The sequence below is a fragment of the Papilio xuthus genome, unplaced genomic scaffold, assembly GCF_000836235.2.
Source record: "Papilio xuthus unplaced genomic scaffold, Pxut_1.1 DF825946.1, whole genome shotgun sequence".
Classification (NCBI taxonomy): domain Eukaryota; kingdom Metazoa; phylum Arthropoda; class Insecta; order Lepidoptera; family Papilionidae; genus Papilio; species Papilio xuthus.
This window is the reverse complement of record NW_013532703.1, coordinates 14,373,291-14,395,527: the sequence shown is the minus strand read 5'-3', so window position 1 is coordinate 14,395,527 and position 22,237 is coordinate 14,373,291. Positions and strand designations below refer to the sequence as shown.

General features: G+C 34.1%; 3 protein-coding genes across 4 annotated transcripts in view; 1 reads left to right on the top strand and 2 right to left on the bottom strand.

Moving 5' to 3' along the window:
• Arf51F (ADP-ribosylation factor 6) overlaps positions 1-465 on the top strand; it is a 24,930-nt gene extending 24,465 nt beyond the window's left edge. For both annotated transcript variants that reach the window (XM_013321675.1, XM_013321676.1), the window contains one exon: positions 1-465. This exon is cut by the window's left edge and continues 481 nt beyond it. The gene's annotated coding sequence lies outside the window, so the exon portion shown is untranslated.
• Positions 466-1,743: 1,278 nt separating this feature from the next.
• On the bottom strand, positions 1,744-4,360 carry LOC106124143 (uncharacterized). The gene is made up of 6 exons (XM_013320612.1): positions 4,006-4,360; positions 3,366-3,488; positions 2,937-3,072; positions 2,750-2,836; positions 2,275-2,410; positions 1,744-2,026 (listed from the first exon to the last, which is right to left on the bottom strand). Exons 1-6 carry the CDS (start codon positions 4,246-4,248, stop codon positions 1,864-1,866), a joined length of 888 nt encoding a protein of 295 aa, XP_013176066.1. The 5' UTR covers positions 4,249-4,360; the 3' UTR covers positions 1,744-1,863.
• Positions 4,361-5,152: 792 nt separating this feature from the next.
• LOC106124109 (uncharacterized) lies at positions 5,153-22,098 on the bottom strand. The gene is made up of 13 exons (XM_013320569.1): positions 21,744-22,098; positions 14,602-14,874; positions 14,114-14,265; positions 9,086-9,338; positions 8,736-8,851; positions 7,816-7,948; positions 7,346-7,519; positions 7,012-7,145; positions 6,609-6,780; positions 6,385-6,492; positions 6,163-6,271; positions 5,699-5,844; positions 5,153-5,546 (listed from the first exon to the last, which is right to left on the bottom strand). The coding sequence occupies exons 1-13, from the start codon at positions 21,984-21,986 to the stop codon at positions 5,484-5,486; spliced, it is 2,076 nt and encodes a 691-aa protein (XP_013176023.1). The 5' UTR covers positions 21,987-22,098; the 3' UTR covers positions 5,153-5,483.
• Between the last annotated feature and the right edge of the window lie 139 nt (positions 22,099-22,237).

Sequence of the window (22,237 nt, the reverse complement as noted above, 5' to 3'; positions counted from 1 at the left end):
CCCCCCCCCTTTAGTACGAAGTAATTCATAATTATGATTTTTAATCATTTTACAGGCAAAAATTTAAAACAAATTAATTTCCTCGTACTCTTCTTTATAGCATAAGACTGCATGCATACTTAAATTACTATTGAATTATGTATTATGAAAAATAACAACTAACGACTACGTCACTAAAACCTGACTCCCCTCCTGTGACTGACCGTAGTATTTCAAGGACTCCCCCCCCCTCCTAAACGGGTCACGTAGTATGAGTACGTTCCCTAAGGTAGAAATTAAAATTTGATGCATAGTAATCAATTGATTAAATTAAGTGTCGATATGAGGTGTAACGATTATAAATGTAATAAAAAAGCAATAACATATTGCACGCCTGCGTATTTAGCGTATTGTATAATAGCTTCATTTGTAACGCATTCTGTGGGTGATGAAAAAAAATTAAAACAAAGTTATTATTGTAAAATCTTTACTTTTTTAATTTACGCTACTCCCAACACATTATAGTATGCAAGTTATTCTTCCCTACTAGTGATAAACACTCGAATTAAAACTAGTTGTCTCTGTCTTTTTCGAAGAAAATAATAAGGATGGCGATATGTTTTGGTACAGTGCAAAATAAAAGTGGAATGTTTTTAATTATCTAAATTGAATACATGCAAAAAGATTCTAGACTTGTAACCTTTTCACGTCTTGATGACAATGTTAAATTTTTTATCTTCATTTCTAGAAAACGCAATATATTTGGGAATTCCGAGGGGTTAAGATACTGGAAAGAGCATGGTATAGCGCCATAAAAAGTATTTGTTAAAATAACTGATATGTTTGACGTTTCCATATTTAAAACGTTTGTTGCATATCATCTTATATATAAAATTTTCGTGTCACAATTTTCGTACCCATACTCCTCCGAAACAGCTTGACCGATTCTCATGAAATTTTGTGAGCATATTGAGTAGGTCTGAGAATCGACAGAGTCGCGGGCGATAAGTAGTAATCAAATAAATTTGACACAAAATCTGTTTATTTACGGTGCGCTAATACTTTGAATTCTTATCCTTCAAACATTACACTATATCCAGTAGCTATTAGAACTCCATGCATCATACCTCTTTACCACACAAATATCACTGAAAACTTGCATAACCGAATTAAATTATCTATAATAAAATTTACAAACAGAGATTTTTTTTTTATTTCAACCATAACTCGCATTTCCATACTTGATTAATTGCACCAACGTGTTACAATGCCAGTCAGAAATAACTTTATAAACCTAAATATTGGCAATACAAAATGAATGTCATTTTTTTTACTATAAGGAGGCAAACGAGGTGGTAACCGAAATTCGCCGAAATAGCGTTCGGTCGACCTTAAATCGACGGAGTTGATGCACAGCATGTTCCCTTGCCATTGCGTCCTCTCCTCCGCTATATTCACATACTCTTCTCATCCCATCCTTACAAGGATGGGAAAAGCAAGAGGACCAAAATTAATCTTCCACTGGTCTTCTGTGCGGGTGAATTTCACAAGTGGTTATTGCGGGTTCTCAAAATAATTGATGGATGGATGGATGGTTTGTTTGAAGGTATCTCTGGAACGGCTGAATGGATCTCGATGAAATTTGGCATACATATAGAACATAGTCTGGAAGAACACATAGGCTACTTTTTTTTTTTAACTCCACGCAGACGGAGTCGCGGGCGACAGCTAGTATTAATATAAAGTTGATAAAAGAAAAAAGCATTTCTTACAAACATCAATTTAATTTTTATTTTGGATACAAATATGTCTGGTAGGTAATTTTCAGTTTGAGTAGTGCTTTGTGAAATTTCTATTATCTCGTTGTCACGATCCTGCAGCTATTTAGCACAGAGTTTTGTCAGTGGCTGTGGTAATGACAGATTCCGCGCCGTCGTCGGAGCGCGGTGGTAATATTATCTGTAACTCCTCGTTGAGTTGAACCTCGTCTTCTGGAAGAACTATTTCAGGTACCGCAGTGTCGTAGTCTTCTAAAGGTGATGCATTGCTGGAAAAAATTACCACACGGTCAAGTCACTAAATTCTTATGCCTATCCCATTGTACGTCGTCAGATTATAATCTGACGAGACTTTTACATAGTATAACATTGTGAAGTTGACAACTAGACTTGTCGCATTTGTGATGATTTTAAAATTAATAAAATTATTATATTATATAAACTGACATATTGAAAAAAATACGAAATTAACGATCTCTCGGTGACTCTACAATGTTCCATGTTATAAAAGATTTACTTAAGTTGATCCCCAGCTTTAGTGCCAGCGAGCACGGAGGTGTAGAGCCTCGCGCGGGCGCCGTGCAGTCGCATACCCACTGGTATATCCTCCTTTGTAGGTCGCGACTCTGATTTAGAATTAAGTGTACTATCACCTGCAGGAAGAAGATTTATTAATTGACCTTTTGCCCAAGACTTCGTATTAATAAGCCTATGTGTTCTTTCAGACTATGTTCTACATCTGTACAAGTTTTATTGAGATCCGTTATTCCCTTTTGAAGATACGTAGTATCAGAAACTCATCCAAATATCATTAATGCAGCCTTTGGCAACAAAATGCCAAAAAACATAAGTAATATTCAAGACGATGTGGCGAAAGATGGGATCACTCTATTTTAATTTCTTAATCACTACCTACATTCCTGGTTCAAGGGACTTTAATTAAGCTATCTCTATATTAGGGATTCGAATAAGCTTCAATATGAAGTCCTTACTGCGTTCCTGTATTGTCTTTTTGGTTAAGTCACCAGTCCTTAAGTCCTGACCTCGTGTGGATGTTGTTTTTGAAGCTTCTTCATAGTCTGTTTAAAGTACAAATAGATTTAAGTACAGTCGATCCTGTATTTTGTCGAAACTGAAGAATGTTTTTATTATCCCAATTACCTTATTATTATAATCTACCTTTTACAAGAGCGTCACGTGTGGGTAGGTCAGCATAGCCACGGAACAGCAACTCCAGCTCATCGGGGCTCAGGCGACGAAGGTAAGGCACCCGCTTCAGATCCGGACGATGCAGGGAGCGGAAGGAATTACGATGCTATGGACATAGCTTGAAACTTTGAATACCGAATTAAAATCAATCCGAGACGACGTAAATTAAGATTTGTAAGATATTTCGATAACGCCGCAAGATGGCGTTAAACTTTATGCTAACCGTAGATTTTAGCTATCAAAATATACAAGCACGTATTATTTCGAGAGATGGCAATATTATGGCTTTTTAAAAATTTCGATAGTCATGAGTTTACATGCAACACTATAAAGTTTACAAAATGTCAATAGGCACTCTTTATACATAGTTAGGATTCGCTATTTTTTTACAATGATTACCTTAACAAGTCCAGGGAATAAATGTGATCTCTCGGATGCTTGGGATATGCTCAAACATTGCATTACGCTTTCATGTTTCATAGAGATCGCTGACAGTCCGCTTCGCACCAGGTCTTGATTTATCTTAAAATTTACCAAAAAATAAAAACTATATATCAGTCTATCTTTTTAACATAGCAAAATTTGTTATTTTTAACCTTTATGTACCGAAGTACATACATAATTCATTGCTTCCGACATAAAAAGATTGATTAGACTATGTTAAAGTGTGCGACAGGATAAATCAAGTGAAAAGAATTTGGAGTGTTGTCTGATTGATGAGGCGAGAAATGCGGGTGTCTTTTAACGACAATAAAATATTTCGTTGTTACACAAAGCTGTTTAATGTTACATTCATATAACTGGATTTATTTTTAGAATTTCGTTCTTTTAACGTAAGGTTTGTATAAAACATATTGTTATCTCTGTTAAACTGTTAAGATAATGAAAGGGATGACGATAAATTTTATAAGAGGGTTTTGGTATCAGAAACCAATACTGGCTAGTGTCAGCAAAACAGACAATTTGACAAAATTCCTGCGCACTATGATAATGAAGGCGAAAGCTCAATTAAAATTACATTACGCTGCGTATAGCTAACCTGTAATTCTTTGCCCTCGCAGCATGGCACCAGGAGCGGCATCTCTTCTTTCAATTTCTGTGTGGTCAACTCAGTGGCCACATTGTCACCGCTGGCCACCGGGTTCATCTGTCGTAAAGACGAATCCGAAGACCTCTTCTCTTTGATCTCTATATTATGGGTCGAAAGGTTTCTTGTAGATAGATTGACGCTCATGTTTGTGATGTTCTTTATCAACGGTTTCTGTTCATGAAGCAACTGCATGCCGGATATTAGGAGTTTGTTGGATTATTTTCAGGGTTGGATTTGTGGAAATAAATTTGCGACGTTCAAAACATTTTTCACCTTTCCATATTTAAAATTTGATTGACAGATGTCGAGATAATTTTCTTTGACGATGAATAAATTTTTTATTTTGTGAATGTAATTTAATGCAGTAGTTTCTATACCAATCGAAGGAGGTAGAGTAGGTAGAGTTTGCATTCTCTCATCTCGATGTTCCTACATACAAAATTATATTATTGCTAACATGGAAAACGATTGTTAAAAAATAAAAAATCAATCCACTCACCGCCGTAAGAAGGGTGTAACGAACATTAATCACGTAGCACCACTTACAAAATAATGGCCATAACGTGAGCAAAAGGGAATATTGTAGCTTCCGGAAGATGAAATTTTTCTTAAATTCATGTTAAATTCAGAAATTATTACATAACTCAATAATATGCATAATAACTTATTCAAAGGTTAATTTGGGGTCGATTTTTTATATTATTTAGTTTTATTTTTAGTTTGGTTTAGTTTTAGTATATAGTTTATAGTATTATTTTGGTAGTTTAATTAATTAGTCATTTAATTACTGTAAGAATGTAAATATAATTTATTTTATTTTAATTCTCTTGGTTTTATATATAAATGATAATAAACATCAATAATAAAGCAAACAGTAAAATTTTCTATATTGAAGCCAGACTCATGCTAATTGTATTTTTAAGTATAATAATACAATAAAGGTAATATATGAATAATAAAACATACTATTAAACATAACATTTATTTTAAACCAACAAATGAGGATGATATAAAATTTTATAAATCAAAATTTAAAAATTCGTAAAATTATTAAACAAAATTAGTTAAAAAACACGCTGCATGGACAATTAAAATCACAGATAATCAAATTAAGCATCGATAAAATTACAGATTAAATTTTAAAAAGGTTGTGAAAACACTATATCGAACCACATAGAAACAAGCTAATTTATTGTAAATTAATTTTGTATATTTTAATCATTACTTAAAAAGATAAAAGTTGATTGTACAAATAAATTATTCAAACTTGAAAACGTAAATCATAAAGTTAAATCTAAGATCGCTTTTTTAAATCGAAAATTTAATTTTCTTCAATTTAGTCGAATAACATCGTTATAAGAACTAAAATTACCTATATTAAAGTTCTAGAACTTTCAAAGACTTTGACCGATCAATTTCATTTACTATCAATTTTGATTCACTTTCTCGGGAACGTAGAAGTCACCTTCAGATTGAGTACTCATCTTCTTCTGTAAAAAAAAGATAAAACGCTTTTATTTCTTAAAGCATACGTGTATTTTTCTTGACTTTTGCAAAGTACAGAAAACAAGTGTGTAATAGAGATTTTTATCCTTTTGCGTTTGGTCTGATGACCATCCATATGTAATAGTTGATGTCTTACCTTCTCCTCCTTCATCTCAGTACGCAACGTCCTTAGAACGCGGCTGGCCAGATAGTCGGCGGTGTGGCGCACCTCCACAGCGTCGGCATGCACGCGGTTGTCCACAACTGCCTCCATCATCCCTTCCACCGCTTCACCCCACTCCACTAGTTAACAATACAAAATGGATAATAAACTTACTATTTGCGATCCATGAATTTTTTTTTCATCGAAATGTAGATTTCGGTAAAAGGAAAGAATAAGATTGACGATGCAGGCATTCATCACTATTTTTTATACTTACAATCTTCGTTCGCTAAGGGCAATCATTCTACTCTCAACTTGAACAATACCTTCTATGAAACTTTTTGTAGTAGTTGGAAAACGTGTAGAACGAAAATCAAGACTATTGACCTTGATTCATTCAACAAATAATGGCCAATTGTTCTAACATTTCATTAATAACAATCTTAAATGGTACGAACTGGCTTGTCTAAGTCTTGGCAATGTAACCTTGCCGAGCGTGACATCCATGCCTTTTACAACTTTCTGACTAACAGACCGAGTTAGTAACTTGGCTCCAATGTTGATCATCTGTAATGATTGACAAGTAATTATAAAAGTTCTAAATCATTTACCAATTCCTTAGCGATTACATGGTAATATATGACTACGATGATCATTTGTTCTGATAATATTTAGCTTACCTCTAGAAGTTTCCTTCTTTCAGGCAAGAAGCTCGGCACAGAGACTGGATCCGGTAAATCTTCTAATCGATCTAAGAATGTCACTTCTGCTAATTTCGTTTTTGATGGCTAGAAAACAAAATAAACAGTATATCGGGTACTACTTACACCTTAGGTTTCCTAACTAATAAATCTTAAAAGAATTTTTGCAACTTCTTTCAGCAAATAAAATTGATAAAACATACGACTGGCGTCGGTGGTCGATCTTTAATACTCTTCATTTCGACTTCTGCTTCATAGTCATTGGGAATGGTCTCCACGTTCCCGAAGTCCAAGGAGGTGTGGCGATTGCCGGTCATCTGTGCGGCCGCCATCTCCGCCGCAACTTGTACCGCCCAGCGTGGCTTCTTTGGCCCGCTTCATGGAAAAAGAATTTCGCGAAATTATTTTCTGGTACTCTGGTGCTCACTCTTCAGGACATTTATACTCAGGATTCTATTCAAAGTGACTCTACTTCTAATTAAATTTCTTATTTAGCGTAGTAATGAATGTAAGGTTGGATTTGGTTATGTGTGGTTTGATCAATTTTATAGTGCTAACTGATTATATCAAACATTGTGTTATTCTTTTAATTAATGATAAACGCACAAGTGTTTCTTCTCAGACGGACGTATGCTTGAGAAGAATACATTAGCTGCTTTCGTGTGGACTAGATTCTCGACTCCTCGCAACATCACGTGCACCCGTTGTCGTGTGAACTCCATCACAACGGATTCTATGACCTGGAATTAAGCATAATAAATTACACTATACGAGTAGCCAAGTGCTGAATGTGTGTAGCTGACACTTAGTTCTTTTCAGCTAATAGAGGGGATGAGATGTATGGAAGCATTGAACACATTATCCCACTCCGTAATCAATAGGGACAAGTACAGATATATGACGACATTGAACAGAAAATGTTTATAGTTGTTAGGCTTACTTCTTCCAGTAGTTTCAAGGGTGGTGATGGTAGAACAGTGGCGACATCCATCATAGTACGAGCTTGTCCTAAGGTGACGAAAGGATCACCCTGTGTGGACACCGCATTCGTCATCGCTTCTATCGCAAGCGACTGTGCTAACTCTGGACTCATTCCCTTAGCTCCGCGCTTTGACTGTAAGTAACATTAGGGTAATTAAATCTTATAGTACCAAACAAGTCGTATTTGCATCTATCTATTAACTCAGAAAAAACACATATGATTTACTGAAGGAAAAATTCACTTTTTTCGAAACGAGCAAGTTCTTGAAATGGAAAGTAATTTTTTTATGTAGAACATGGTGCTTTGAATGAAATCAATGGTTCTTTTAATATTGGAATACTTTTCAGCAAAAAAGTTCAAAGTTCGTTCGGTTTTTTAACTAAAAGCTGCACAAGTAAATTGTTTTTTTAAACAGATATAGTGGTAACCTTTTCAAACTCTACGCCCATCTTCTTAACAAGTTTCGCGGCCTTCACATCTCCACCGTGCAGTAGCTTCCAGTTAGCTAATCTGATACGTTGCAACTCCAAGTCTGTGTTGTACGCGTAAACTTCCGCTTTCCTAGAATGCAAGTTTAACTAAGAGTAGTAAAATCAACTTTATTTGACTTTGAAGAACTAATGTTATAAATCTTATTGTCTTTGTTTTATTTCCATGTTCCCAACGAGATTTTATTAAATTAAGAATAATCATTGAACAGGTTTAAAGTTATATTGATGATGATGATTACCTAACTACTCATAATTATAAAAATTCCCATTATTTTATAAGACGACGCAAATTATAAGTATAAAACACTTTTAGTTCAAATAAAACAAAAATTAGCATTTTTACTCCTGGCTCTTTAGAATCGGATATCTCGAGACATTAAGTCAGTCTGGTCTATAATAAATTTTAATGGGGACGGCAAGTAAGGATGGTTTGAATGCGAGCCAGTTTTTTTTTAGTTTGGGCTACAAAATGATAAAGATTGTTTAGTACTTAGGATTTCAGGTTACATACCTACTATAAAATAAAACATTTAAAAGAAAGCAAAGAAATAGGGAAGCGTAATTTTACATTGTGATAAATGAGCTAAGCTAGATTTTAAAAATCAAGGCTGAAAGACTCATGGAATATTGCAGATAATTGTATTGAAACCACGTAATCAAATCTCTCAATGCATTATCCTCGCACTTGAGCAGCAGTATTCCATTTCGCGGTTTTAGTGTTCAATAGACGGAAATATTTATAACATCAGTATTTATAACATTCACGTGAAATAGCTATATTTCAAACAAGACTGTTTTAACGAGTACAAATATTTGACCCGTAACAAATAATATTATTAGCCCATTAATTATCTTACTTAGCTCTCCTCATAGCTCCGGCTTTCATATCTTCAGTGTATATCTTAAGAAGTAAAGTTTCTTCTTGAATTTTGGAATTTTGCGCATTGATTCGGGCCGCCCATTTTCTATTAGCCTAAAATAAACATTGGCATTATTGTTCTCCAATTTATTATTACACAGCATAAGAGATCCAAGTTATATTATCATCACGTGTTCGACCATTTATTCGACTATATGTCTAAAAAAATCCTATAAGAACTCCAAGTCCAGGGCTGAGTCGAGACAACGCCGGATCGACGATATTATTGTAGGAGGACAGCGACCTAAGTCATTGGGTCACTGCTACTTTACTTATATAGTAAGTCACCTCGTCTTCCAATCGCTTTGCCTTAGCCTCGCGCTCCTGCTTTAGCCTGTACAGCCGTTGCCTCTCGTTAGTCCGCCATTGCCGCACCATAGTGATCTTCCTCCTAAGTTCCAGCTCTGCCGCCGCCTGCACCCTCTGCTTGATTCTGTTCTGTTTCTCGTGCGCACGCGCAGCTCTCTCCTTACGTTGCTTCTCGTTGAATTCGGCTAGATACTTCATTCTATTTTTAATCTTCTTTTCTTGTTCTTTAGCACTGAAAATGAAAGAATGTTTTAACATGTCTTATAAAGATGATTATATTACTTGTGTTTATCCTACTGACGTGTTATTAATCAATTTAAAATAAATGAATAGTGTTTAGCAATAGAATAAGAAATCGTTATTGCGTCGCAAATTATAAGATAATACAAATTATGTAAAATATAATTTAGCATTGCATCTCCTTTACATATGTTCTTAACATTGTAATTAATGTAACTTTCAAGTTGCAGAAATCATATCTAACGAGTACATTAATTCAAATAAGACAAGAAACATATTTAAACTGATAATTGCTCTTTTAAAAGTAAAATTAACAAAAACAGTAAGAAACATTAATAAATAGAAGCAGAAAATATTCTTCAGAAAATCTGACTGAATATTCTGTGTGTTTGAACACGCGAGCAGGCGTTAAGGCAGCGGTTGGCGGTCGGTGCGCTCGGGTGCGTTCTTTTAATTAAGACGGCGCTGCACCGGTTTCAACTCCCTTTGATTTACATTTTGCATTCGTGACACCAATCCATCTTTAGAAACTCACCACTCGACGTCTCAAAAATTTGGCTGTTAACGACCTCATTGGTGAGAAATAACCACATATGTAAAATCAACAAATGTTTTACGTTGTAAGTCCTAAACTTTCAAAAACGGTAAAAAAGTAAATAAGGGGATTATCACTATTTTCTTTGTACCTCAATTGCGTTAGTGGTCATTTTTAGGGTATGTATACTCTTTTCCTGAAGGCCCCTAAGTCGCAACTGTTAGGAAATACCTCCAAGGGCATAGCATTCCACAAAATCAAAGAACAATGCCACCCAGTCAATTATTCATGTGATCTATGGCTTATAGTATATTTATAAAATTGACTTTAATGTATCCTGTACAACAAATTGAAAATTACGTTCACTGGTCAGTAAGGAAGCTCCGCGTGGGCATAAACAGAAGTAAGGGAACATACCCATACTACGTGACCTATTTTTTTAGTTTTTTCGACCCCTCCCTCCCCTCGGTGACCACTCGTAGTACATGCCAAGAGGGGGGGGGGGCTTAGTTTTTACGTAGTAATTCATAATTATGATTTTTAATCATTTCACAGGTAAAAATTTAAAAAGAAATACTTTGGCTCATACTCTTCTTTCTTTATAGCATAAGACTGCATGCATTCTTAAATTACTAGTTAATTATGTATTATATTATGAAAACAAAACAAGCAACGACTACCTGACTAAAATCTGAGCACTCCCCCCCGCTCCTGTGACTGACCGTAGTATTTTAATGACTCCCCCCCCTCCCTAAACGGGTCACGTACTATGGGCACGTTCCCTAATGTACCAATGTAAATCACTCCGCGCGTTTGTAACGTGAAGCCCCCCTTAACTGCTTCCGTTACGTTTACCTTTGTCTATGCTAAATTAGATTCACTAATATATATAGAAATAGCAGCTTGTTGCCTAGAAAATGTTTTGACCAATTCCTTGACGTATTTCAAGTTTATAAAATACTGAAAGTTGTCATTCACTTAAAGGTATATGCTATGCTATCAATGTACTATGTAATAATCTCACTATCATTATATATAATAGAGGTCAAGTATGTAAAGAATAATAATCTCGTACGTTTTACAAGCAGTTACAACAAAAATCGACAGCGAACAAGTTTAAGTAGTTAAAAATTTGCATTTTGCTATTCATCTGAAATGCATAATGGACGGCTCGCACCGCGGCGGCTGAGTGCCATCGAACTTATCTAAAGTGAAATTGAAACGAGAGCGTTTGTGTCAAAGTGAATCTTCAAGTCTTTTTCCTGCTATCAAAGTACTGACATATGGCCAAAATGACCAGAATACTGAAGCACATATTTCCTTAAACAAATGTAAATAAATGCTCATAAAGTAGAAACATTTGATAGTATTTAACTTATGCATATTTTGTTTTGCAAATAATGAAAAATCTACCTCAGGGAAACAAAAATTGGCAATGTGTTAGATTTAAATCGATTCATTGCTTAAATGTTAAAATTGTAATCGGAATAATACTGTGCATTTATGAGGATTGTATAAGTAGTATCCAATATACGTAAGCTTACTATGTGAGATATAACTGGTTAAATCCAGTATCACAATATTGTTAATTAAATTTCTCGCCGACTCGTAAACTTTGCCGTTTTCGGTCGCTGGGGACTGAAATCCTTGCAGTATCGATGTCATAGTTGCTATGTGCTGTCTTAACATGCTATTAATCATAATTAAATGAGCGGGGATTGCAACAAGAAGATTATTAAATCCCTCAACATCCTTTGTTTTTAGGGTATCGTTGCTTAGAAGATAAATGCAAAAGTAAGCTTCTTGCGTACTACTTTTCTTTATAACCCGGTCTGTGAAAGATTTTGCATCATACGGGGCTTAAAACGTCGCAGTAGTATGACTGTAACATTGTTTTAGTCACCGAATTTATACGGTAGGTTTCCGAGACCAATATCTATTCATAAAACTTTTCTTTATATGTTGAATTATATCATATATTATGTGTAATTATATGTTTTATACAGTTTGGTATCAGAAACCAGCAATTAGTGACTCTGAACTGCTATTCTGATAACAAATGTAATCCAAATATCAATAATAATTCCGACTATTACTTATACGTATAACAGTCAATAAAATTGCCAAATAGTAGTCCCGTTTGAAAGCTCGACATGCAATTGACTGAGGAGGGAGATGAACGAGCCGAACAGTTGACAAACAGAAGCGGGGACTGAATGCAAATATTGAACTAAATAATTTGCAGTCAGCTACCAGCAGATGGCCAGTTTAGGAAGTGTAAATTCATTTCCAATTTCGTTTAATTCTTTATTTTGTAGTGAAAACATATGACGAAATTTTGCGTTTAAAACAAAATAAGAACTGAATCAAATTTTTTGTGCCAACTTAAAATAATAACTAAAAATATATTCGTAACTAAAGTATATAAAGATAGAATAATGTTACAATAATTCTAAACTAAATAACCTGGCCATTATTAAATTTTATGTTAAGTCGCATAATAAACACAAGTTGGATTTTAAGAGACGTCGAATGCATTTGAATAGTGCAAAGTTTATTACATTCCAGAATGTTCGACAAAGTAGGTCATTGTGAACCTCGCTGAGAAATGTTTTGGAGAAGTGAAAAATAAGTTTAAGATAAAAGTATTCACAAAAGTAATGTTTAAGGAAGATGTAAATAAAATGTCTCATCATTGATTCAGTGAAGAAATGGCCTGATTAATTGGTGATTAAGAAATTATTTAAGATACACTTTAACAAGGACGGGAAAGTCCTTTTTTTGGCTTTGTATGAAGCGTTAATGCGGCGTTAATATAGTCTACATTAGGCGAATTTCTAGGTTGAAATCCTGATCGACTTTTCTTGTTTGAAAAGAAATAAGTAAATTTATTATCAGTTAAAGACAAGTCTAGTATCGTGTAAATAAAGTGTAAAGCTAAAATCTAGTATTTGTACTCAACGAATGGGTTATGCAAATGCGTCTGTCGAGTTTACGATAACGAGGGGTGGGATCCGAGAGATGGGGCGAAGTGCTCGGGAGCAGGCACGGGGAACTCAGATGCAAATATCGCTGCAAACAGTTTGAATTGAAAAGCACTAGATAATATTGCAAAGAGCGGAAATATAAAGGATTGATGAAAAAGTATTTTGCTTTTCAAATTGAATTTGTAGTGTTTTAAGGAAGAGCTGAGTGAATGATAAATTGTTTTAGCATACTTATGTATAAAGTAAAGGTTTTTTGGTTAACTTATTCCTGATGACTGGACAATAAAAACACCAAAAGAATGTTAGTAATTGTTGGAATAAGTCTTTGAAAAATAAACAAGGGATTTCAATAAGACTGGCAAAGTTGTACAATTGGTACAACGTAACTTTACAGTCTGACTAATTTCTGGACTTATTAAAGAGTTTTGACATACAGATGTTAACTTTATACTTCCATTGTTGACAACTGTTGTGGATTTGGTTTGTAGTTTCTGTGTCAACAAACAATTTGAATTTCTGTTGTTGAGAGCTACGTGACAAACTCTTCAATAAATTAATAAACTTTCCTGAGGGTTTTGTACAAACTAAAAGCAAAATTTACGAATTTGGATGTGAAAAGGATAAAATTGACATATTTTCGGTTTATGTGGTTTTAATTATCAATGCAATAACGTAATAGTTTTTATTTCTACAAATATGTTTAAAAGGTTAATCATCACTTTATTTTAGAAACTTAAATATCATAAATTTTATAGAAATATTTTAAATTTTTACTTAACATTACGGAATGTACAACTGAAAATTGCGTGTAGTAAATAGAAATAAAGCGTGGTCATTAATCACACGCGGGGCCGCTCACGTAGTTTGTACAGCTCGCTAAGTCTGGCTGGAAATTCGTTTAAGCGCCGCCAGTCCCATACTTCAGCAACTAATAAATTTATGTCGACGCCCAACTCAAAAGAGCTACACGGAGGGAGAATTTGCATTCAGTTAGCTCTAATTAAATACGTTGCATCAGATTCTAATTTTGTTTCATGTACAATAAAGCACATACTACATTTGAGCACCTGTATAGACAAGGTTTTTTACTTGGGGTGTTCACGTTTTGGAGTCGTACATTGAACGTAGTCAAAGAATTAAAGTTTCCCACTAAGGTTAAAATGTCGTACAGCAATTTAATGTAGTTGGGGAATAAAAATCCTCGTTTATAAATGGTGTACGAAAAGTATAGAACGCTTTACTTACAGTCTCCTCTTCTCCGCCCATTCATCCGCGTGCTCCTGCGCAATGCGCTCAAGATGTTCTCGTGCGCGCTCCGCCTTAGTGAAAGCCTGCTGCCGCCGCGCCACGTCCGCCTCCACGCGCTTCAGCGTTAGATCATCACGAGCCCTTTCATCCTGAAATGTTCCAAAACTATAATTTATTCAATTACAAATGAAGAATGTTGTTAGTATTATTACAACAATAAATTCAAGACAATTTTACGCCTTTATTAAAAAAGGTTTGTTTAAATTGACGCAAGTTTACTTAGGTTTTTTTTTAAGCTGTAAACTATTCTATATAAGTTATGTTTCCCCGCTCCGTATGTTAGCCAGCTATAAAATATTGAACTCTCACTCTCTACCATATTGTAGCATTGACATTGTAAATCATTAGAAAATTGTTGTTTAAAGACTACGGTATTGCAGAAAAGGACAAGATAAATAATCGCCTAGCATTAGTCCCAAGCTTACCAGCTTCTTCATCTCCATATGTATTCTGTCCATGAAGCGATTATAAAGATATTTTCTGTACTGATTGAATTCTTTAAGTGAGCAGACAGCGCGGCCATCCTTCGTACAGTAGCCGAGCTGCTTCATTCTATTCCGTGCTGCCTTCTGCGCGAAGTGGTGTGCGAGGTGAGGGTCATGCATCGGCACGTAGTCGTACGACACATTGTAGCAATTGGGGTCCGTAAGATCGAAGGTCGGGAAAGGCGCATCACTACCCAGCCCCAGGCGACGTACCTGGAATATAAATCAACAGTACAACTGTAGCTCCGAGTTATTGAGGTTGGTGTAAAAGACATAGTCAAAGTGGCAAGCCCATCCTTTTCGATATATAACAACGATTATGATTTTAATGATTGGCTATCACGAAAAAAGTTTTTATTAGTGACTTAATAAGAGTTTAATTTATTAAATCTAAAACTAAGTATTTATATGCTTGAAGGCATGTGTGTGGGAAGCATGTGACGTCATCTCATCACGTTACTAACAAATTATACGTCATTTACACATACCGCGATTGCCTCAAGAATTTAATTTGATAACTAATTACGTTCCCTTGATTTGATAGGATTGAATGTTACGCGGTTATCATATTGTACAATATACATTATAAATAAAAAAAAACGACGTAATTGACTCGAGAGACACAAAATAAATGGAAAGTAGTTATATGTAAAAACTAACAAGGCGGATTTCACATTATGGAAATTTTAAACTAAAAAATCAATTTCAAAAATTGTGTAGGGAGGTGACAAATACGGAACACAGCAACAAGTTGCCAACATTCTCGCTGCGCTAAGCTCTTTATTCCTTAACGTGAACACAGAATAGATATTGATAATGTACTTAGAAAGTCTTACAAAAACAATACTAACCGACTGAAATCAATGTATAAAATATATCGTACCCACAGTCATTATCAAAACAAAGTTAAGAATATGTTTTATTAGTGGATTTTGGGAAACCCAGGGTTAATTCAAGAATTTTTGCATGTTCGTACAAGGACGGATTTAGTTTTCTGTTCTAACTACCATTGGATTGCAACCACAAGATCTCACATAGTACGTTTAGGTATTTTTATAATGCGCAAATACTTGCGCACATTTTTACACTAAAAGTACAGTGTACTTATAACGCCGCAAAATACATTAAAAAAAAACAATTATAAATGTAAGTTAATTAACTTTGGTATTTCATAATTAAAATTTAGATATTCTTCGACAAATATTTACATCACAAGAAATGTTTGGCAGGGTTATAACGAAGGAACTTTGAGAGTGCGGTGTAAGTGACAAGAGAAAATTGGTTATTACGTTTTGCAAACACCTGTTAACGATGTACCGAACACGCCCGACTTCGTTGAAAATCTACGACGCTTTAATACTTTACATAATTAACTTTGGCAGATTATTCTAACGTTGATTTATCACTTTAATATGGAAAGTGTGGTGTTATGTTAAGATATTATGTAAATAAAATTGCCTATGTATTTGGTCCTCTGCTGGATCCTCCAATGCCAAACTCAGGACTATAGTAGAGCGTAATCCTACTAATATTATAAATGAGAATGTTTGGATGCATGGATGGATAGATATATGTTTGTTAGAAGATATCTGCAGAAGGGCTAAACGCATCGCGATGAAATTTGGCACAGTTGTAGAACATAGTCTGGAAAAACACATAGATTACTAATTAAGTTGTTTTTTAATTCCGCGCCAACGGAGTCACGGGCTAGATCTAGTATAAGTAAAATGCAGCGAAAGCGAACCGAAAGCGAATCTAAATTTGATATGAAATGTGGATTTGGTTCGACGTAGTCAACAATTTTAATACTTTATTTACCGAAACGATGATGATATGTCGTACGTATAATTGAATTATGTTCTCTCTTGTGGTTAAGAACATCTTGCTATCATGTTCAGAACATGTTGGATATATTAAACCGTAATATAAGATTCATCAATAGATGGATTAAATATAAAGTCTCAAACATAGCAATTTATCTGTGGTTCATTATTTCTTCCAAGTTTCTCTGCGCTAAAAAGTACAAGATACTGGTTTTAAGGCACTTTAACACAAATACAGCATCTACAATAAAAAAATAATGCATATTTTTTTTTACAAATTCTTACGACTCTGTCTTAGGTAGGTAGATGGGGTCGTTACAGGAAATCTAAAGTAGTTACTTATTTATACAATCAGTTTCTTTGTGTGCGTATGTGTGTGTGTGTGTGTGTGTGTGCGCGTGTGTGTGTGTGCGTGTGAGATCATATTTTTGGATAGAAATGTTAGGATAAAAAGGATGCTATATTTTATTATGTTGTTTACAAATTAAATTGCGATGAAATAACATCGGCTTACTTTATCACGTCGTCCCATCACGAAAACACTCATGGTCGGAAGTTTTAATTAAAAACGTCATCAGTTTGCTCATTTCCTTAATTTATGAGTGCGTAACGTGACTGTACTCGAATTCTCTAATAATTATGACACGGTATAAAATAGCTCATTTTGGGGAAGTCATTTTGTCAAATATTGTAATTTTAAGGAAACTTCTAAATTGAAATTTAATTTAAACTACACTAAATAATTCATTAACTTGTTTTAACATTTGTTATTTCATACTAATAATTCTAGGGAAGATTACAAATCGTATGGCATAGGACACTTCAATATCTATCACGCCCTTTTTACGAAAGGAGGTCACAATAGAACCATAGGAGTTGTATGAACTACGTAATAGAAATTCATAGAAGAAAATACCTTAGAGTATCGGAACTATCGAACATTTATATTAAAGATTGATAATGATGTTTAGCTTCTTGTAACTGAGTAACAATTAATTGTTAATTGCTTCATTAACCATGGGTTTCCGAGGCCAATGTCTGTCACAAAACAGAGATAACAATATGTTTTAAACGGAGTTTTCGGTATCAGAAACTCACGGTTAGACTTCTAAATTAACATCCAAACAATGCTCCATTAACAACTTGTCGGTTGAAATAATTTCGCTTATAACCAAAATCTTCATAAATGTATTAAAGCGAACCTTTTTGTTTATCCATCAATATTAATTATGTAACACGATTATAAAGCAAAACATTGTTTTGTTTTATTTAGGCGCTATAATTTGCATACTGCTACAAATATAGTGTTACGATTAATCTAATTGGAATGTCTGTATGTAATGTCGAAAAAAAACCAATCATATTTCATAAAAATTCGTGCTGTTTGTAATGAAAAACCCATTTTTTTTAAATCTTTGTCTGTTTGTTCACAATGGTGTGTTTGTTCCGTAATGGGAAAAGGGTACGGATTTCCGACCACGAGGTGGGGGTTCGAATCCCGCCATTCGACTATTGTCTTAAACCATATCCTAGCACAAGCCTAGAGCTTAGTTGGAATGGTTAAAGAAATATTAGTAAATTTTCAAAAAAATCTGCTAATATTTTTCTATAAAAAAAAATCTTCCGGAACGACTGGACCGATTTTGACGGAACTTTAATAGGAAAGTAGCTGATACACGAAGGAATATTGTAGGCAACGTTTTTAATTGTGTAATTTTTGAACATGGCGTTGACGAAGTCGCGAGCAACCGCTAGAGCGTAATAAATGAGAATGCAATTAAAAAACACCAATCACAAAATTAAACATATTATTTTAAACATCGCAGTATAAAAATAACTTCCTATTAATGTTTCGCGTATTTAATATCTGAGAATTATTTCTTTCGTCAAAGATTAATGTGACTTAATATTTCTTATACCTTTGATAAGCAGTGATTTCGATCAGAATCTCGTTTCAAATTCTTATAACCATTAAACTTGACATGCTTTCAAAGTGGCACCCGACCGTCACTTCGATGCTGTAGATATAAAAAAGTAGGTCAATAAAATGACTATCAGGTTATATCACCCTCAGGGTAGTGTTACTTCTTTTGATGTTTTTATGGAGAACATTTAATAGCCAAGGTGTTCTAGTTTTACATACATTTTTCAATTATTCGTGCAATCTTTTTTCGTTGTTACTTTTGTGTAAAAAGAAATTTTTATTATTTTGATGTATTATATAATTTTAATTGTACTTTTCATCGCTTCGCTTTCGTTTATCTGTGTACGAGAGGCGTAAAAGACGGGAAATAGGATACTTACAAAACAAACAAAAGACAAGACGAGTCATCAAGTTGTAATGTAATAGAATTTTTGATGAGATTTGACATCGCCTATCAAGAAATAGACTGAGATAAATTAAATGATTTTCATTCGACGAAAGCAAAGTGCCTACCTTATTATTGAGAGAGTGAAATAAAGGGCAAATTGCGAATCGAGACGCTTCCCTGATGAATATAACGCTGAAATAAATTGAAATCGTTTAAGTCGTAAATTTAACCGAGACGCTAAAGTACTGTTTTAAAATTAGACTGGAGTTCTTCAATGCCTATGCTAGTAAAAATAGCCTTTAAATTGTCTACTAAATAAAACAGTTATAATGAATATACATTCTTACAATTTTACGCTTCCTACGTCTTCATTCTTATTTTTAATGTTAAATAGGCAAGCGCTTGACCACGATCCCAACTGATGTTAAGTGATGATATGGTCGAAAGATGGTACGCGCTAGCTTAATAAACGCCTATTATTTTCGCTGTTTCTTATTTAAAAATGATGCTAGCATAATATTCAAAATTACAGCACATCACTATCGGACAAAACGATTTGTATAAAAGCATGGATATACACAATAAACCCTCGGTGTTTTGTCTGGGAGTCTAGTCTGAACGCGGGCGCAAATGAAAAAAAACTGGAATAAAAGATTGTTCTCGTACCATTCAAAATGAACCACAACGTAAAGCTTTAACCTTTAGACCAGCGACGCAAACAAGCGTTGGGGCTTTACTGACCCCAAACAATTTAACTGAAGGATAGCACGTGTGCTGGGGTTGAAGCGATGCGGGAGCAGGACTATGGATTTATCGTACGAAAGCCTCGGTACCGCCCCATTCAACGCTTGAATACGACGCATTAGCATAATGAAAGCTTGGTCTTCTTAAAAAGGATTTCAAACACCCTCGCGGTCGAGATTCCGTTGAAATGTGGCGTGAATTTGTCTGCGAATATTTAAATATTATATTCGAGTTTATCTACTTTGCGCGGAGAAAAGTAAACGTCTGGTTTAGTTGTAAATTTGATGTTTTGTGGAAATGTTTAGTAAAAGATTTATACCTTGAGATATAGATATTTGTATTTATTTTTCTTCCTTTTATTATAATTTAGTCTTCGAAGCAACAAAGGAACTAAGTACAATCCATGGTAACCTACTTAGTGTGAAAATTATCTGATGTGGACCACACTTATCTTTACGCAATGTATGGTTGCTAAGCTAAGTGCGCTATTGAAGGATAAACTGCTTTAACGTTGACCCACTATTGAACAAAACGATAAAGAATTATTTTTTTATTTTATACAGTTATAGCCTAGACGTCCTAAAAATGTAGAAACCAAAAATATTGCCTGGATCGTGTAACACAAATACTTTTTTATGCAATTGCGGCTTTTTATGCAGTTTTAACAATCTAACAACCCCATTCTAAACGTACCTTTTGAGTACTCTACTGAAAGCTGTGAACTAAAAAGTTACGAGAGAATTTTAGTTAATTTACGACTTAACTTTAAGTCTCGGCTTACCTTGTTTACGCACGTCTACTAACGTTAATATCTCAATTTACATAGAACATCGTATATTAAACGTAAGTTTCCACTGCCGAAGCTTCTGTATAAAACATATTATTATCTGCTTTTCACATTGAGAGAACACGTACACGCTTTGTACGTATTTTCACAAAACACATGTTTGAGAAGCGTATGTTTTGATATACTTATTTTTTGAGTCAACTGCTTTATCGATTAAAAGTAGGCATCTGCAAATGCGGATATTTATGGGCAATTCACTTCGCTATTTTGTCGAATTTAGGTAACCGCTTGCTGTTTGCCACTATTTACTATAAAAACATAAATCTTTTTCTTTCAGATATTTATTTATTAGTTATAAAAAGATGTAAATGTATTCAAATGCAACCTAATTGGTTGAGAATTACTAACAACTAGGCGCTTGTTAATTTGAATACTTCTATAAATAAAATAAAATATATTACGAGGAAACGAAGTATAAAATGTTATGTTTATTTTATTGACAATATAGATATTGTTTACGTTCCTTGTGACGCAGAGAGTACAGATATTATATTTTATTTTAGCACATACTATTCTGTGAAAGACGTCGCTTTGAACCATTTCTACAAAGCTGTAGATGGATTTACTATTGTACCTTTAGCATCGATACGTTTGTTAAAGGCCTGATACGATTATAAAAATGTACATTTAAGGTAGTAGAATATTTTATTTATTCCTCTATACGATTGATTGAAAATATGTAAATAATTTTAGGTCGAAATCTAATCTTAGTACTTAATGTTATAAATGCGAATGTTTAGTTGGATGGATGTTTGTTATTACGTATCTCCGGAACGGCTAAATGGATCTTGTTGAAATTTGGCATAGATCTAAAACTTAGTTTGGAAGTTAGATTGGTTAATAATTAAGTTATTTTTAACTCCGCACTGATATTCGGAAGTAGTTTGTTGTATAGTCGCAAAACTATTGAATCAATTTTGAATATTCTTGTTCAGAAAATATAAAATAATAATTTAGGATCTCTCGTTATTGTCATACTTTTTAGTATAATTACATAATACCTGGTCAAGTAACAATTAATTTGTATTCACATTTCATCTTCTGGAACTAAATTAGGTAAACTACTAATTTAAATTAAAGGACGTTTAACGAGAGCGGAATAATAAATTGCCAAGAGATTATAAAAGTTTTTTTTTTAATATTCAAGGGTTAATAACTACTAAAATAAGAAATAAAATACGTCAGTATTATTAATTTTGTGTACGAATATATATTTTTATACAGTGAAATAAAATTAGCAAAAATCTATGCATTTTTTATTTCCTCTTTAATTGAATAATTGACGAAGGATTGTGTACAAAATAAGTCGCACTCTACTCTCTCTACGTTTTGATATCAAGTTTAAAAATTACTTACATCTTCACCGATTTTTCCCCGCGAAAATATGATTTTCCCAAGCGGCATCTTTGGCATGGGCAGTTTAGATTCGAGTCCCAGTCTGTACCACATCGGCAAACCATTCTTTGGGACGGCACTAACAGGCTTAGGTACTGATTCTATAACTTTTTTCAACTCTGTAGGTTTTCTCAGCATCATCAGTGCTATATTAACTTCCGATGTATTATCCGCCGCGAATTCTGAAGTTTTAATAGACGACATCTTTTTAATGTTTTATGTAAAATTATATAAAAATAACCTAAAAAATTGTTGAACAAAGCGCGCGTTTGACGTTACACCGAAATACAGAAACTGAAATTTCACATTTTGTACGTGACGTTCGTATTCAGACGTCCGGTTGGCGTTGATTGCTTTTTAATTGCGATGCAAAATGGCCAGTGCGAAATATAAAGTTCACGTTCCTGTAGTTTATATTACAGTGTATTGTTTGTCCATGAATGCATACTGTACTC